Source organism: Anguilla rostrata, chromosome 1 (assembly GCF_018555375.3).
Source record: "Anguilla rostrata isolate EN2019 chromosome 1, ASM1855537v3, whole genome shotgun sequence".
NCBI classification, from domain to species: Eukaryota; Metazoa; Chordata; class Actinopteri; order Anguilliformes; family Anguillidae; genus Anguilla; species Anguilla rostrata.
The window spans coordinates 45,998,661-46,016,043 of NC_057933.1; the positions used below are offsets into that span (position 1 = coordinate 45,998,661).

General features: G+C 40.7%; 1 protein-coding gene across 4 annotated transcripts; it reads right to left on the reverse strand.

Moving 5' to 3' along the window:
- Nucleotides 1-28: 28 nt before the first annotated feature.
- LOC135256405 (E3 ubiquitin-protein ligase RNF144B-like) lies at nucleotides 29-11,032 on the reverse strand. Of its 4 annotated transcripts, none has more exons than XM_064338161.1 (8): nucleotides 10,148-11,032; nucleotides 6,689-6,906; nucleotides 5,764-5,868; nucleotides 5,033-5,090; nucleotides 4,002-4,212; nucleotides 3,289-3,433; nucleotides 957-1,046; nucleotides 29-707 (listed from the first exon to the last, which is right to left on the reverse strand). In XM_064338161.1, the coding sequence occupies exons 2-8, from the start codon at nucleotides 6,821-6,823 to the stop codon at nucleotides 546-548; spliced, it is 906 nt and encodes a 301-aa protein (XP_064194231.1). In that variant the 5' UTR covers nucleotides 6,824-6,906; nucleotides 10,148-11,032; the 3' UTR covers nucleotides 29-545. The 4 variants fall into 4 exon arrangements, with proteins under 4 accessions (XP_064194231.1, XP_064194222.1, XP_064194203.1 ...); XM_064338152.1 differs by having other exon boundaries at nucleotides 6,689-8,174; XM_064338133.1 differs by having other exon boundaries at nucleotides 6,689-6,890; nucleotides 10,148-11,030.
- Nucleotides 11,033-17,383: the final 6,351 nt, after the last annotated feature.

Genomic DNA, 17,383 nt, shown 5'->3' on the forward strand with positions numbered 1-17,383 from the left:
CCCAACCCATTAACCAATTTCATCACAATTGTGTCAATACTTGGCATTTATTTAATTCATAAGGAAGTTACAAAATATATGATGCAGACATACAATAGAATACTATGAACAATATAAGACACCACGCATACACACAGAGACACACATACACACACACACATATGTTCACCATTAGCCTTTGGTATTGAAAACCAACTGTAATCATGAAAAGTTGAGGCAGGAATGATTTTAATGCAAGACTGCTGATGGCCCTAATGATCTATATCCCGGAATCCAATCCAGTTAATAACACAGTACCCACTTTCACAACATGAAATAATGTTGGTCATTTTTGTAGTACTTCATTTACTTGTTCTTGTGCTGCTATTCGGGTTTTTTTTGCATAATAGAATGGAAGGCAAAGTAAATCTGGACCATCATATACAGGCACTATGTAGAAGGCACTTCTGCACCCAGCAAAGCTGGTTTATAAATTGTAGAAAATTAGCGCACGGGCTTGGAGGAGGACCAGGTGTGAGAGTGCAGGGTGGTGGATGTGTACACTTCTATACAGTGGAATCAGGTTGACTGAGCTCATTCTTTTTCTTCTTCTTCTTGCTTCCTTGGCAGGGCTTGCAAACGCAGCACATGATGCAGGGTGAGGCCAGGAGGAGCAGAGGGGAGGTCACCAGCACGATGACACTGACGCCCACCAGGATGCCCACTACCTGCCGGGGGGAAAGGGGGGTGGGCGGCACAGTGAGAACACACAGTCATGCCACTGCACTCCAAGTTCATACACATGAGCAGGAAAACTGCTACAAGGTGAATGGATAGAATCCAACATGCTGCAAGCATCCCTTACAGAGGACCAATAAGATAGCTTTTCTATTGTCAGAAAGACAGACAGAGAGGAAGAGTGTGTGTGCATGTGTGTGTGGGGATAGAGAGAGAGAGAACTTCACAGCACTGCCCACCTGTGTTCTGTTCCACATGACAGATGCGCGGGAGTGCCCAAGCTTGTTCCTGCACGGCCCCTTGTCATAGTGTCGCAAGAATATGTCACCCTTTAAGACAAACATGAACCACATCCAAAGGAATAACACTGAATCATGCGGGGAAGTACGTAGTACAATGCAGCAATTTACACAGTGTTTACACAAAACAGTAACTATGCAGGAGTGGAAAGTCTGACTGAAAAGAGCACGCTATGATTCTCAAAAATTGAAGACAACCCCTCATTTCAACCCCTCCAAAGAGGCCATGTAGAACACACATATCCCATATTTTTTAAGCCCAGCAAATTGCATGTAAACAGATGAACCAATTCACAAAAAGCAGTATAACAGGATATTTGACACCTTCTCTCTTCCTTCCACTGGCTACCTTTTGCAGGTGGCATCAAATTCAAAACCTTGTTTATAGACTACCAGGATGCTAAGGGGACTGCTCTAGCCAACCTTCACAAGATCATCTAAAGCCGCGTTTCCACCGCAGGAACTATACCCCGGAACTAGGAACCTTTTGAGGAACTCAGTGCGTTTCCACCGCAGGAACTAGGGTCTAAATTTAGTTCTGGGGGCTTTGTTCTACCCCCCAAAACGTTCCTGCTCGGGGGGTAGTACTTTCCGAAAGTACAGGAACCTTTTGGGTGGAGCTTGCAGCGCTGAACATTTCTGATTGGTCGAGTACTCGTAGCATTTATGTTGTATTTATTTTCCGCCATTACCCGCCATGTTTGAAAATATGCAGCGGCAAACCAATTTATTTTCATAATAACTTCAAATCAAACTTGTATGTTATGCGGCGCAGTAGCCTACTTTTGGTTATAGCCTGTCAACGTCTTGGAATTATAACGTGTGCTCTTCTGTTCTTTTCTTGCTTTAGAATTCGTTTTATAAAATGCTAAGCATTCGTGCTGGGACAGCATATTACGTAGGCTACCAAAACATTCAAACGGATTAATTCGGTTGCTGAATATTTTCTTCCGGATTTTCTTTGTTAGCCCGTTGTAATTGACTCAAAACGTTTGATACAGTTATTTGAGGTATGCGGTAGTTCTGCATAATTAACATTGGTGATACAGTACAAGCAAACTGGAAATCACCTTCCGCACTTTTTATCCGGGTAAAATAACAGGTTAATTCTAGTAATCTTCCCTTTAGCTTTTTCAGACTGCCGTAATTTTACTCAATTTTACTGCCATTTTTCAATTCCACGAAAAGACCAGGAAGACTATGGACTCATTTATGGTGCATGGTTCGCATCTGGAGGGCACACTTCTCTGCTCGGCTAGCAGTAACTTCGAAGGAAAGCAAACGGTGGCTGTACCACTACTAATTTACATTTTCACGCAAGTCCGAGTTTTCGTTCTATTCTTGTCATTTTGCGATTAGCCTATATGGAATTGACAACGAGAAAGTAATAAAACAGCAAATTGTTTACAACGTGTGCATGTTTTCTGCTGTTAATGAATGTGTTTGAGAGGATATATGAAAATCAATAAATACAAAAGTAACCATATATAGTCATTGTTGGTAACCCATTGTATATAAGTGGAATAAACCCCTCCGGGCTGTCCCGGTTATTAGAAAATAATGTAAGCTACTTCGGTGGTAGTATGGGGTTACAGAAGAAATCATATGACAGATGGACCGACGACAACGTCAGTGGGCTAATTTGCCTAATCTTCGCGGTACTTTAGACCCCGGTGGAAACGCAGACAACCATTGGCTGAAGGAACCTTTTAGTTCCTGGTAAAGTAGTTCCTGGGACTGAAAGTTCCGGGTAATTTTGGTGGAAACGCGGCTAAACTTACAGACCAGCTAGATCCCTCTGTTCTACAACCTCAGCACCCCCTGGCTCCTTCCCCTCTGCATGCACTTCGAGCTCATGCCTGCTGTCTGTCCTGACCTCCCGGTGGGGGAATGAACTTCCCACATCAGTCAGAAAAGAAATGTAATGTAACTAATACATGAGATGCACTGCAAGACTTACATCCAGATTCTGAAGGCAGTACCAGCAGAAGGGTTAGGATTAGGATTAGGGTTCATAAACACTTGCATCCAGGTTCTGGAGGCAGTACCAGCAGAAGGGTTAGGATTAGGGTTCATAAACACTTACATCCAGGTTCTGGAGGCAGTACCAGCAGAAGGGTTAGGATTAGGATTAGGGTTCATAAACACTTGCATCCAGGTTCTGGAGGCAGTACCAGCAGAAGGGTTAGGATTAGGGTTCATAAACACTTACATCCAGGTTCTGGAGGCAGTACCAGCAGAAGGGTTAGGATTAGGGTTGATAAACACTTACATCCAGGTTCTGGAGGCAGTACCAGCAGAAAGTGTGCTTGCAGCTCTTGCACAGCATCTGGGCACAGCCCTGGTTCCGCTCAATGTAGACCCGACACATGGGGCACTGTTTGACGGGCGCGTCAGGGTCGCTGCTGAGGAGGACGCTGCAGACAGGACAGGCTGTCAGGGCTTGGGCCTTGATTCATGGCATTATGAGGCCTTCAAGATTTCACTGTGCACAGTACTAATTAAAGTGGCAACTGCAGTAGCTACATGACAAGAAGAACAGCGGTAACAGAGACCTAGGTCAATTACTATATTTGAAATACTTTAATCCATTATACACTAACAAAAGTCCTGTACATTACTCTATAGATTAACTTATCTTCACCAATGTTCAGAACACAATTTTCCTTTCCAGTATTATATGTTTTCCAAGTATAATGTTTGATTGAAAATTCTCAGGGATCTTGAAGACAAATTTCAACGTCATCTAAAAATATTAATCAATTTAATATATGCATTCGACCCAGGTCAACGGTAATAGTAGTAGTTAGTCGTATGAACAAATTGTATTTCTCTCATAATTGCATATTTTCTGGATCAGTTACCACTCCTGGCAATAATCTTCCGGTCAGGAGTAGTAACTAAGAGAAATTTAAACCAGGGTGGTAAAAAAAGAGTGCACTTCTGGTAAGCAAACAGCGTGCTCTGTTGTTCCTCCCAACGTACCTGCCCTCTGGGTTCGTCACTGATGTCAGCAGCTGGCGCTCTGGGCAGATGTGCCCATCTTGCCAGGGTCCCCTGCACTGAGAGCAGAAGACGGTGCAGCAGGTGGGGCATGGCACGGACATGGGCCGGCCCTCCGGGCTGGGTTTGATGGTGCACACTGACTGGCACTCCAACACCGGGCACCAGGCCTTACTGGGGTCATGGTGCACTCCTAGGAGAGCATCAGATTACACAGGGAACACACAGCTACACTGCTTATATTCAGCTGGCACAGTGTACACATAGTTCAGGAAGTTAGTATTACTAGTATTAAACTGTACTAAGTTAATATTATGTAAGTGTATGCCTATGGATTCCTCAGCCTCCATTCTATGTATCATAAAAATGGCAGACAACACAATTATGTACATGTTGGCAGAAGAAATTCTGAAATAGGGAGACATCCATGAAGGACAAGGACGACTCGCGGTCGTTCACCACAGAGCCATTCATTTATAAAGCTGTATGTTTTTATCACTGTTATTGATAACATATAGGTGTGCCAATTGCAGCTCACAGAAACAGGTTGCTAGGTGTATGGTAACAGCAACAGTGGGTCATAAAATGTGCATTGGAATCCCACAAAAGTTTGTAGGAAAGTATTTGGCTGGACATGTCAGTCTACTGTAAATCAGCTGTGTGGGAGATACTGAAACTCCATGTGGCCCAGGACCCTGACAAAAAATTCTTTAGACAAACTAGATATTCAGCTTCCGCATTGCTTCAGTCCCTTCTGCTTCTTAACTACTGGATATTCCAGTTGATAGCAGGTGTTTTGTTAAAACATTACATAAAATAATTTGATTTGCCACAGCACTGTCAATGGTAATTACTTCTGAATTACCAAAAGATGCAGCAAATTTGGAATGTTTCCATTTGCACAGTAGGGAGACAGAACTTTCGATGCTAGTATGTGGTGGGCCTATAGAATGTATGTCCTGGTATAACTGTCCTACTGCAGAGCCATGGCCTGGCATGTCAGCACAGCTCACCGTGTTCGAACCTCAGCCGTTGGTAGAGCTGAACTTGATCTGGAGCAAAGTCTGTGATCTGCAATGACAAGGGAAAACCACAAGAGTTTGTGGACCACGCCCAGATGACTCAGTGTAAAGCAGTGCCTTCCAAACTGTCTGCCATGAGAGGGGTTGAAGGGGATCTCAAGATGATACATGCAAAAAATATCTTTCTTTTCATGAAATAGATGCTTGCACCTGACCATCATGTAATTTCACAAGCAAACACTCCTAAACGTGTATTCCCAAAAATGATGAACCACTAATTTTACCAGTCATTGTTACACAAAGAGCTGGGAGGGAAACTTCCTCAAAAAACTGTTACTAGTATTTCCCCTACGTCATTGTTAATAAGTGCTGAAACTCTTCTTCGAAAATGATGACGACCACTCACCGGCCACTGTATTAGGTACACCTACTCATTCATTTAAATATACTCCAAACAGCGAATCATGTGGCTGCAACTCAATACATGAAGCATGCAGACAGGGTAAAGAGTTTTAGTTTTTTGTTTGACCAAACACTAGAATGTAGAAGATGCGTGATCTACGCGACTGTGGTATGATTGTTGGTGCCAAACGTGGTGGTTCAAGCATCTCAGAAACAGCTGCCGTCCTGGGATTTTTATCTAGACTACAGTCTCTAGAATTGTGCGATAAACAAAAAACATCCATCCGTTTTTTTTCTACCAGCGTCGACATTGAACCTACCTCTGAGTCCAGCAGAATTCCGTTCTTCAGGCATGGCATGGCAGGACAGGTGATAGGGGCACCCCCACCCTCTCGAACTGTCAGCTGCACATACTGCTGCAAACACTGGATAGAGGGAGGGAAGGCCAACCATTGACCATCAATCAACTTGTGTACCTTCAGTCTGCATTACAGAAACAGTCATGAAAAGTGAACTACAGAGACCCCATCCAAGAAGAATGAGTCAAACAAGAGAAATAAAGACATAAATAAATAAGTACCCCTGAAAATGAAAAAATAAACAAAGTACATCCATTTCAGTCATGTCAAATAAATACAACCTTTCATAACAGAGAATGCCACGCAAATAACTGCACCTCTAAGACTGAAAGACTGACTCTCACAACACTATGCGATCCCTTGGTTGACTCCAAAAACAAAGCCAAAAAAAACAATGGTCATTCCTGTTCAAAAACCATGCAAAGAACCTATAGTACATGGATGAGATGGCTATGGCCTGTCTCCTTTCAGTAGAGCAAACCCAGGATGGGTTTAGATTTTTCCACAGAAGTTACTTTCCCCGCAGAATTATGCCTTGTTCTAGAGATTTCCGTGTTTTGATTAGTCACATGAGTTCAGTAATTACTTCACTGTACCTCAGATGAAACAATAACTGACAGTTTCAGGTGAGGAGAGCAACTGTGCCAGGATAACGCTTCATTTTATTCTATTACGCAGCAAATGCTGAAGGTATCTCACTGACATGTCTACGGTTGGTAGAGCAGCTGTACTGAATCTCACCTACTCCTTTTCACCAAGTCACCATAATCTTTGGAACAACCCCAATCAAAATTATTACAGATATTAAGTGAACATAAAACTCAAAATCAAGTGGTCCTGGTGAAAAAATCAGGGCAAAAGGGTTAGGCAGAGGGTTGGAGCTCACCGAAGTGCAGAAGACACAGTCGCACGCATGCAGTTTGCTTGTTGCGGCCAGAGGATAGTTGCTAAGGCACAGCGTGCAAAAAGCCACGGATCCCTGGGTCACCGTGTCAGCCGGCGTTGGAATGCTGCTCGTCATGGCGACAGCTCGAGCTTGCGTTCTCCTTTAGCGCTCTGGATACAGCACAGTTCTATCGACCATCATTCTGCAGGGTGAAAAAGCTAACAAACACTCAGAGCCCCAGCCTGTTTGGCCACAGTGACCAAGGAGTGTTCCTCTTAATCATTTGTACGTGCTTAAAACAAGAACATTACAGGGGATTAAACACACCCGACATCAGTTAAGGCAGAGACAAGTGGAAAACTGGGCAGCTTCTATTTTTACATTAACTCCAACCATTTGCCCTGTCATTATTTCACAGATTGTTTTCCATGAAATGCCCATTAAGTGTTTTAAAGCACTAAAGCCTCCAGCGTAAGAAGTGGATTTCATACTGTAAGTGAAAAAACCATGTAAAAAAAGTAAAAAAGGTATTTATGCTTTATTATTCAGGCATTAATGAAGAGCAAATATATTCATTTTGGTTTAGGAGGATTTTCCTAAGCCACAGTTAGCCTACTTTATAAAAGCAATTTACCTTTCCACTTACAGCACCAATGTTGAACTATTTTAACAGCTATTGTTTAAGGGCGCATGTGCTTCAAAAAACAACTACCAGGAGTGTTGCTTTATATTATTCTTTATTGAAGGGCCTTAAAATATTTAGGGTTTCCTTCCAAAAAACAATTCTTCTCAGAACCTAACTGAATTAATTACTTGAACAATTGTCAAAAAGAATATGTAAAAAATTGGGGTTGGGTCGGTTTACAGTCAACCTGACTGATTATTTTTTGCAAAGCATTGTTTTTCCAGGTTCACCCAAAATTTGGAGACCAATCCCAGTTACAGTTACCTGTTTAACTGCATTAGCATTTGCTCCTGAGAAGCTGTGAATGTAAAGAGGAATGCATAAGTGGCCTTCTGCAAGCGACTCAAAAGCTTCTCCTTTAAACAGAAAGGTCACATTACTTTGTAGTTGGGTGCTGCCAGAACAACGCGTTGGTCCTACGCGCAAGTTTCACATCAAGAGTATTCTCAGACAGGCCACACTATCTATTGCCTTGGGAACAAGGTAGAAACAAATGAGTGGGAACGTGCCACGGTCCTGATAATTTCGCTTGACTTTCTCACTCCTTCACATATGAAAGACGTGCAAGGTTTTGTTCATCTGAAGTTGTGTCGGTGCACGTAGTAATTGAAATAACATGTCCCCAACCCCCAACATAAAGTTTTGTTTCTATGGCTATACTTGAAGCCCAAGGTTACCCAAAACATTGAGTTTCAAAAACTGAAACAAAATGGCCAGCACTCACACAATAAATCTTATCGTCTCAACAATAGTCCACAAAGCACACAGAGTTTCGACGATGCCTACTTCAGCATGGCAAATCTGCACAAACCAACAAGATCAGGATGAGGTCTCCCACAAACAAACTGTTGTTAAGCCCTATAGATGGGATGATACGACAAGGGAGGGGACATGATGTTGCATTTAAGGCAGTGGTGTCAAACTCGTGCCATGGAGGTCCGTGTGTATGCAGGTTTTCATTCCAACCAATTAATGCTGCCTTAATTGAGTCCAATTACTCATTCAGCCATATGCGTTTAACTGCATTGAAGCACAGAATATAAGAAAATTTTTATTTAGACAATGCGGGTCACCATAGACATCGGGGCACCATTGTGCACAAACCTGCATCCCTAATTCAGCAAATAATTTAACTAATTATATAATCAAGATCTGAGGCTGGAATGAAAACCTGCATACACACGGCCCTCCATGGCATGAGTTTGACACCACTGATTTAAGGGATAGAGTCCACAGCCAATTTCCCCGCGATCCAATCCCACCAAGCACGTGGAATAAAACTATAATCTCAGATTAAGATGGATTAGATTAAGAGGGCCGCAGGTGCAATTCTGGGTCACGAGAAACCGTGAAAGTTAAAGCGCATCCAGAGCCACACTCGGCCTCATAGTGTCAACAGCACGTTAGCCGCACATGTTCGTGCTGCTCATGTCACCGAGGCGAGTCAATGCTGTGGAAAAATTGATGCTACCGCGGTGCTCTACATTCGCAGGGCCCTGCTTGTCTGCCATTAATTTACGACATGCGCCAAAACAAGGGCAATCACGCCCGAACGTGTGTGCTTATTTTCGCACTGTCACGATCCTCTTGGGAGGGATGGTAGAGTGTAGCGCAGCATTGTATGGAAATGAAGGGCGCAGACCATGGCTGCATTCTGTTTAGCGTATACAAGCCGAGAAGTCTGCTCTGGCGCAATCCTTGTGTGGCCAATTCAGTGGCAATTAAAAATTCCCCAATGGAAAGTTGCTTGCTTATTTAGCTGACCAATAATATACTGCAGTCCTACACAACAGAACCATCTCATTTTTTTACATGAATTGATGTGCATAAAAACCGTCTAGGCCTGTCTAGGCCTGAAGGGTGCTCGTTTTCAATACAGTCACTAATTGTCCTCAGTGCTAAAAAGGAATAATGTTATGTTCATAAGGACAGAAGCTTGGAGCAGTGCCAAAACCTGGCCCCATCTGAAATCAAGGTCCCAATTATCTCTGTGAAGGAACTGATAAGCGCAGCAAGAACCTCTGCATGGTGCCAGCTTTTCATTTGCACAGAGTTTATGTGAGATAAGGTTTCAATTCAATTTCAGCCCAGGTCTGCTACAAAAACAAAAGATGAAAATGAACTCACACAAGTTGCCAGGCATTGTAATCATGTTACTACGAGGAGGCCATATAAAAGCCATGCAATTTGCTTGAAAAAGTAACTAAAATTTCACAAGCAAAAGTAATTTAAAAACATACTGTATATCCCATTTTAAATATTCTAATTTAAATATTCTTATTCAACAGATTTAAATTAAAGGCAACAGTGTGAGACAAGGTATATATTTATTCCAGTGCTGCACAGAGCTATAACATAGCAGGTCGTCCAGAAATCAGGGGGCAAAACCTTCAGGGAAATAAATAATTAGGCTATATCAAGTCCAAATTTTGCACCAAAATATTTTTGTTATGGACAGTAAAAAAAGCTCAGCGCCGACTACAAGGTCCTGTGCAGGTTTAATGAGTGCTGGCAGTCGTTTGTTCTTTTAAATAGTATTTTTAACATCCTTGTCCCCACCCACCCATCTCTTAAATGGCAAGAATAAATAAAATAGGCAACTAGTTATGTTTACGTTGACTTTTTTATCTGGTGTAATAAAACAATGGACTGTTTATAGTTTCCACTTCTTTATGGCTTCAAATTCACGAGCACACGCAGGCTAGAATCAGCAAAATCACAGAGTCGTATTAATATATATATATTTAAAAACCTTATCTTGTGGTCAGTATTACCTGTATGGAGAGGAGCAGTAAAGACACTACTGTCTCGTCTCCCGTCCCGTCCCGTCGCAGTGCCGTTACGCTGACACGGCTAACTGTTGTAAACACACCAAATCATCTGCAACCCACCTCAGCCCACCTCCGTATATTTGGTGACAGCACAACCTAGGTAGGCAACCGAAGAGAAGAGCAAACGGTCCCTCCCTCATGTTAAATAGACGTTGTCATAATTACGCAGGAGCCTCGGAGCATTGCTACCGAAACTGCACAAAGGCCACTTCCTACTTCCTCTTACAGTAGCCTAGCCACTACAGCTGAGCCGATCATTTTAACCCGTTGTTTATGCACACACTTCCACGGTTTTGTACCTTATGTCAACATAACGTTTGCACATATACATCAAAGTTGAATTCATGCATTTTCGACATTAGTTCGTCATCAATTAATTTTGATGCCTAATCAACGTTGAGTCTTGGCTAAGTTTTCCCGTTCAGAATAAGTAACAAAATCTATTGTGCTTGTAGTTTACTGACATTTTTTTCTTTGCTTGTTATAATTCACTTCATATTGAGAACCTGTTGGTTTATGAAGATTTTGCGTCTTTCTGTCTCCCGCTTTCTTTAATTCTACAGTTTTCTCATCCCATACTGTTGTTATATTGTATTTTTCCTCTGAGTAATAGAACATTGTTCTATTGCAAACCCTTGCATTTCCCGAAATCTTTGATGAGTCATTACTGAAAATGAGAATCGAGTCATCCACCTTATTAAACAAAGGTCAAATGAATATAGGCCTATTATTCTACCAAATGGGGAACACAAGCTCAGATAATTTGCAATGATTATTTTGATGAGTGATGTCCCTTTAATATCGAATCCAAAGTAATTATATTTACTTCACTCTGGGTTATTATCCGTATCCTCATTTTGTGAAACACTATGAGTTTTAGTTTAAATTAAAATCCATGTTTTGGTCTCAACATTTAAACCACTGGACTGCGTTGAACGTGTTGTACGAACTGAAATACATTCTGAAAGCAGCTTGCATTTGTTAGCAAAAGCACACCTTACCCGATGTTCCCACTGGGGGCCGTCAGCAGTCACTGATTTTCGTATGAAACCCGAGTGAAGTGACATGAGAGGCATCTTGAAAAGAGATTCCAAACAATCCGTTTAGATTTACCCATCCTTAGTTTTAAACTGGATTCATTCTACAGCAGCCAAGTTAAAACCAGGGGATAGGCTAATAGGCATAATTTTGTCATAGCTGTGGCATGTACCACTGAATTGTGAAATGATTTCCATTACCATTACATATTCAGTACACAGTAAAATGTCCATTGGTAATTCAACTCAAACAGTGTTAATACAACTCTTAACAAATAACATTTGTTCCCACTCTGGAATGTGGGACCAAATGTTATATGTTAAGAGTTGAATTAGCACTGGCCATTTTACTGTGTGGATTTCGTCAATGTCTGATGAAAAACTAAGTGAAATAATAATAATAATAATAATAATAATAATAATAATGATAATAATAATCAATAATTTAAAAAAATCTATGTTGCGGCTGATGTTTATCAAGTATTTAAAAAAAAACAGTATTTTGACTCCAGGTCTATTTTGAGTTACTTTTAAAGAACTTTTTTATTAGCATCCATGGAATTAAAAGTATGACCTGCCTCTAAAGATGTGTAGTTCTTTTCAGTTTTATCACAAGTTGGGGGAATCACTGAGAGCTGATATTGGAATTCCTTTGATTTATCTTTAATTTTGGAGGTTTAAACTGGCAAAAACCACACAGAATAAAACAAAATTCTGAAATTGAAAATCTGAAATAAACATTTTTTCAAACATATTTGTGCTTCAAAATATAATGTTTAATAATCCAGAGGCATTCAATTTTTGTTTACCATATGTTGTAATGCACTGTCACAGCATACTGTGTTTTTCATTTTAAGTGGCAATGGATGTTGAAAAAAAAACACAGTCATATAAGTATAATGTTTAATATAAAAAGTGTGTAAAGCATGGTGTGTGATGTTGGTTAAACGGTATATTGGGTGACTGATAAGATTATTTTACCTTTTGCATAAAGGATACCACACTGAAAGAACAGTTGTTACAAGCAAAGAGAAATGAAACAACTCTGCATCATGCGGTTTGATTAAATAAAATTGTTTGCACAAAACTGGACACTCATTCCCTTTTTCCAGCGGTGCAAAAAAGTTTGCCCAGTCCCAAAGTGATTGCAGGAGTCACTGAGCTTCACTCAGCATGAACTAGACATTGAGACAAGCTGTTGTATGGGAAGCCTGGTGTTGGGCATACACCATGAATGTGGAGGAAGTGCAAGACTTGATGAGACTTTTGAAAATGAGGAAATAGCTGGACAGTATTTTTGGCAGACATTTGGCAGACACTGTGCAACTGAAAGAAGTACCAGAAGACCTTAAGGGAGAGTATAGAGGAGTCCAAGGGGAAACAGACTCACCTGAGAGAGCCAAAAAGACAGCAGCGGGCAACTAAAGAGCTTTCTTAAACAATAGGGAACAGGGAAGAAAATGAAAATGAAACATCCAGAAAAAGAAAAGAAAAACTGGAGCCAAAGCCAGCATTTACAGCCAGAGTGAAGGAAGGAAAGATTTTTGGGCATGATTGTAAAATGCGTGGCCATATTGAGGAGCAGGGACATAGGGACAAGCTGTTGTATGCATCAAACTGATTAGGGGCTTAGTAAGAGTCGTAAAGAAACCAACACAACCTAAGCAATAACGAGATGGTCTCAGCATAAGGACTGTGATGGAGACTGATCTGACACTCTGCCAGCTTAGAACATTCCTGAGGGGACATTATAAAGAAGAAAACACTTCTGACCTCTGTCCCAGATTGGTAAACATATCTCAGCATTCCAGAAGTCTCCACAAAACTCCCTGTTCAGAGAAATTCAAAGAGAAACAATTTGCTTCAGTTGAAAAAAATTCTAAAGAAAGTAGGCCTACTGTATGAGCTTAATCCAGCAGTTTCTTAGATCGGTGGGAATTAGACTATTTAGAGAACACATCAAATTTCAGTTCAAGCATTTATTAGATGATAGTAGTTTGACAGATGAGATGCTTAGCCTAATGAAATATAGTTGCCAGTCTGAAAGCAGACAGGCCTCAAGAGCTTTGAATGGGAATTCAACCTAAGTTATATCAAATGACATTAACACATGATGACAGTTCAAGCTGTATGCCAACAGCCAGATCAAGTTGCACCCAACGAACAGGTTGAATGCAGACACAACTGCTTCCTCACTCATACGGGGACCTTGATTTTCTTGCCAGATTTCTGACTCATGCTGTGGCCTATTGCTTCAGTCTGTGTTTCAACCTCAGTGTTGGTTTTCTTCCTTCAGCCATTTTTGTTGTGTTGTAGAGGACAGACAGTGTTTGTTTTCCTTTCCTTTTGTACTCCTTTTTGTTAGGCTTTGTTTTAGATTATTTTTTTTATTTTATTGGTTTATTTTTTCAGGGACAATGCACACCAATCAAACAGTCAAACTGTAAATGGGCCAGAGCTAGCCTGAAAGGCTAGTTTTCATCTGCTGTCCCTGGCCAGATGTTTAAAAGGCAGCCTAAAATTTCAAATAAAATGTATGCTGCCTCAGACATGTATTTGGTTTATATGGTTATAAAGCACCAAAGCAAATATGTTAATTCAGTTGTTTCTATTGTTTTAATTAATATTGTAACATGTAGTTTTGTATGCATGTGGTAAGTTGCAAGCAAGCCACCTTACAAAAAACACGGTATGTCAGCAATTGGCAGAGCCATAGCACAGTCTAAAGAAGTGATTGTTGGTGTCCAAAGCAATAATATCGCTAATATTCAGTGGGTTTAACTGCACACACAGGCACAAGTAAGTTCCTTATTAATCAAAATGTTATTGATCATAGGCATGGGTTTGTAAATCAAATTAAGCACAGCTATAATGTGTAATAATAAAAAGTCGCAGCACAGCATCTGTTAAACAATGCTCTAAACTGTTAAGTGATAAGATTACTTGACGAAAACATGTGGAAACCAATGAAAGCAGAGAACAGTTGAAAGTGCATTTATCCCAAACAAATGCACTTTCAACTGTTTAATTGTAGCTTGCGTTGCATAAATAAATTCCACTCTACCAAAGCTGGCTTTAACTCAGTTCTTCCTAAAAATGCAACACCTGTACCACAGAGTATTTATAGCAACTAGATGGTTCTGTCTCTCTACCACTAAAGGCAAAAATATTCCATACATTCCTGAAGGGATATGGCCAAGGACAGTACTGCTAATGGGTGATCTATTGGTGAGCACATGTCTTTGTGAATATTCATAAGCTGTAATATAGCACTGGAACCTCCTGTACTTAGAAAGTAGAGACAAAAGTGCCGACCGCCTGGACTGCATTCGAAAGTTACCCATTAAGCCCTCCAAGCCCTTGGTCACGGCTCTGCTATCACATGCTATGCTATCAACAAGAAAGTACTTTGTGGTCTGAGGGTTGGCAATCAGCACTTTAGATAGTGCCTTAAAGTCATCAATTGGGGAAATGTGTACAGTCCAAATCTCAGCTGTATGCGATTCCCCCCTTTACTATTGATTATGTTTTTGGGTTTTTTTTTGTGTTTATCAAGACTGCAACACTATAAATCTAAACTATTAAACTGCCATCTATGGACACCCTGGGTTTGAGTTGCTGTACTTGTATGCTGGACAGTTTTGTACCTAAATGCACAGTACACGTTTTAACCTGTTGTAACAAAAAGTGGAAAATGTAAATAAAGAATCAATTACAGAGATAGCGAATGGACAACGTCATGCATTGATTGAAATACCTAGTAGCGTGGATGAGGAGGGCCATAATTCAAAACATGCAGTTGGCACAGGCATTGAGGAGGTTGATTTGTTCTTTCCATTCAATTATATCTCTCTGTCTGCCTCTGGTGGTGGCTTGAGTAATTGCACATGCCCATTTGGGACCTATTATCTTGAGTTATGCAGACAAATCAGTTCACACGGCTTCATGTTGAGAGTGGATGGAAATATATAGAGATAAAATGGAAAGCAAAAAAGAGATACTGGTTGGGGAAAAAAGCCACCATTAATTTTGTCCAGCTGTTGCAGAAGAAAGTCAGACCTCCCCCCCAGATAAAACTGAAGCAAGCCCGACAGCGTGGTGATCGTGATCTCATTTTACCTGTCTGAATGTAAAGATCCCACTACATCCTGCCTCAAAATGCTTTCTGCTTTGCCCAGTTTATCAACTGGGACATTTATTTGTGCTTAACTGGGGCTTAATCCCTATTCCAGAGATAGCATACTCAGTTATGATACACAGCCACACAACTGCAGCAGATCCTTTCCCTGGTCAAAGAGAAGATCCAATACGACCTTCTTGTTGATTTAGTAAGGTCATACTTTTGTACACATAACCATTACCAGTATCCTGAAAAATATAATCTAGTATTTATACATATTTATACATATATTATATTTCTTGAAAATAAGTGAAAATGAACAGTGCAATATATTTGCATTCTCTTACATTGCTACATTGGTCTCCAACCTTGACACTATACATTTTCTCCGGTACAATATGACTGTAGTCAAATGGATTCCTTTCACCATGCTAAATAATAAAAGATGTTTGAATGTCTATTAATTACTCTCCTTTGAATATACTCACAACCCTTCACCGGAAAAAAAATAAATAAACCTCTAGGACAGCCTTTTCCTCTGGACAGAACTGAGAGTCTCCTCCATGCGAAATACCATCGTACTCAATTTCAGCCTCACTGCAGTAAAACACTGGCAATGAAACCAGCAGAATGGTGGATGTTGGCTGGCTCACCTTTGGTGTGTGCCTTGGATAAGAAAGACTACATCAGTTAAGCAGTAATGCAGGCTTCAGAAAGGACATGTGCGAATAGTTTATTTCTGCATCTGTAGATATTTTTTCTGCAACACGTTTCAAATTTTTTCTTTTTTTGCCATTGGTAAATTCTTAATTTAAATACGTTCTCCTTGGGGAGGACTGATACAGTATATGGAGAACCGCAGGTCGAGTTTCATTTTGATGCAGGCTCCTCCACTGCACCCTCCAGTGTGTGTAACCAGTGCGATCACAAGCAACATATGACCAATTAAGGTGTCCTCTTGCAAGGAAAAATCAGTTGTAAGAAGTGCATTGCAGTTGCCTGGGTATCCATTTCATTTACGCCGCTGATTTGGCCCCCAATAGTGCAACCCGACTCTGTAACTCGTGCTGAATGATGCAAAAGAATTCCTCTGACACCCATCAACATTCTATAGTCTTAAAGAAGACCTTTACATCATTATGATGCAGTGACCAGTACTGAGTCTGCTTGCCAATATGTGGTAAGGGCAGGATGATTACATCATTACTAATTCAGGATTTATTACTCCATTATAAAAGGACGTGTCTGTTTTTTATATGCACACAGTAGAACATACAAACCGAGAGTTACAGATTGACTGGAAGTAGCATACAAATTATGCATGGTTATAACAGCTTTATTATCATTAAAATATAAAAATGTCAATTAAAGTTTTAATTACTAATTCATTTAAACTTAAGGTTGACGGCTAAACAATGAGAGTGAACGATTTCAAAATTGGGCAACAATAATGATTTTTAGAACTTATGTATTTTGATGTCATTTTCAAAGTTGTGAACATTTCAGACAGCTTCCACTTCCAGTGTATCTCAGAGGTTCTGCTGTATGTGTATGTGTGTGTGTCTTCCAAAGACACATAATGAAATTGTAATTTAATCTGAAACAGGTGATCAGGTCCTCAGAAAGCATGATTAATGGTTTCTTCATGATCTTGTGTTACACATGAGGCTGCTGCATAACCGACAGCCCAAATTAAGCTTGCATTACAGCTTCACCATGACATGCAAAAGTGAAATATCACCATATCACCAATCTTCCAACAAATCAGGAGGAACAATATTCAGAGGTCACCCCATCTGCAGATGGGGCACACCCAAAGCCAGTATTATTTTTCATATTCTGTCCAATAACAATAGCGCTACCATGATGAGCTGGAGGAGAGTAATCCCCTGGTGAACTTGACATGAGCACATCTTGTTCCTGCTCCACAAGTGTGGTCATATTGCCTCTTTAACACCTGTTCGAAACAAGGACAGAAAGCTCTTTGGCAGGTGTCCCTGGGTCCTCCACAGTATGGATCGG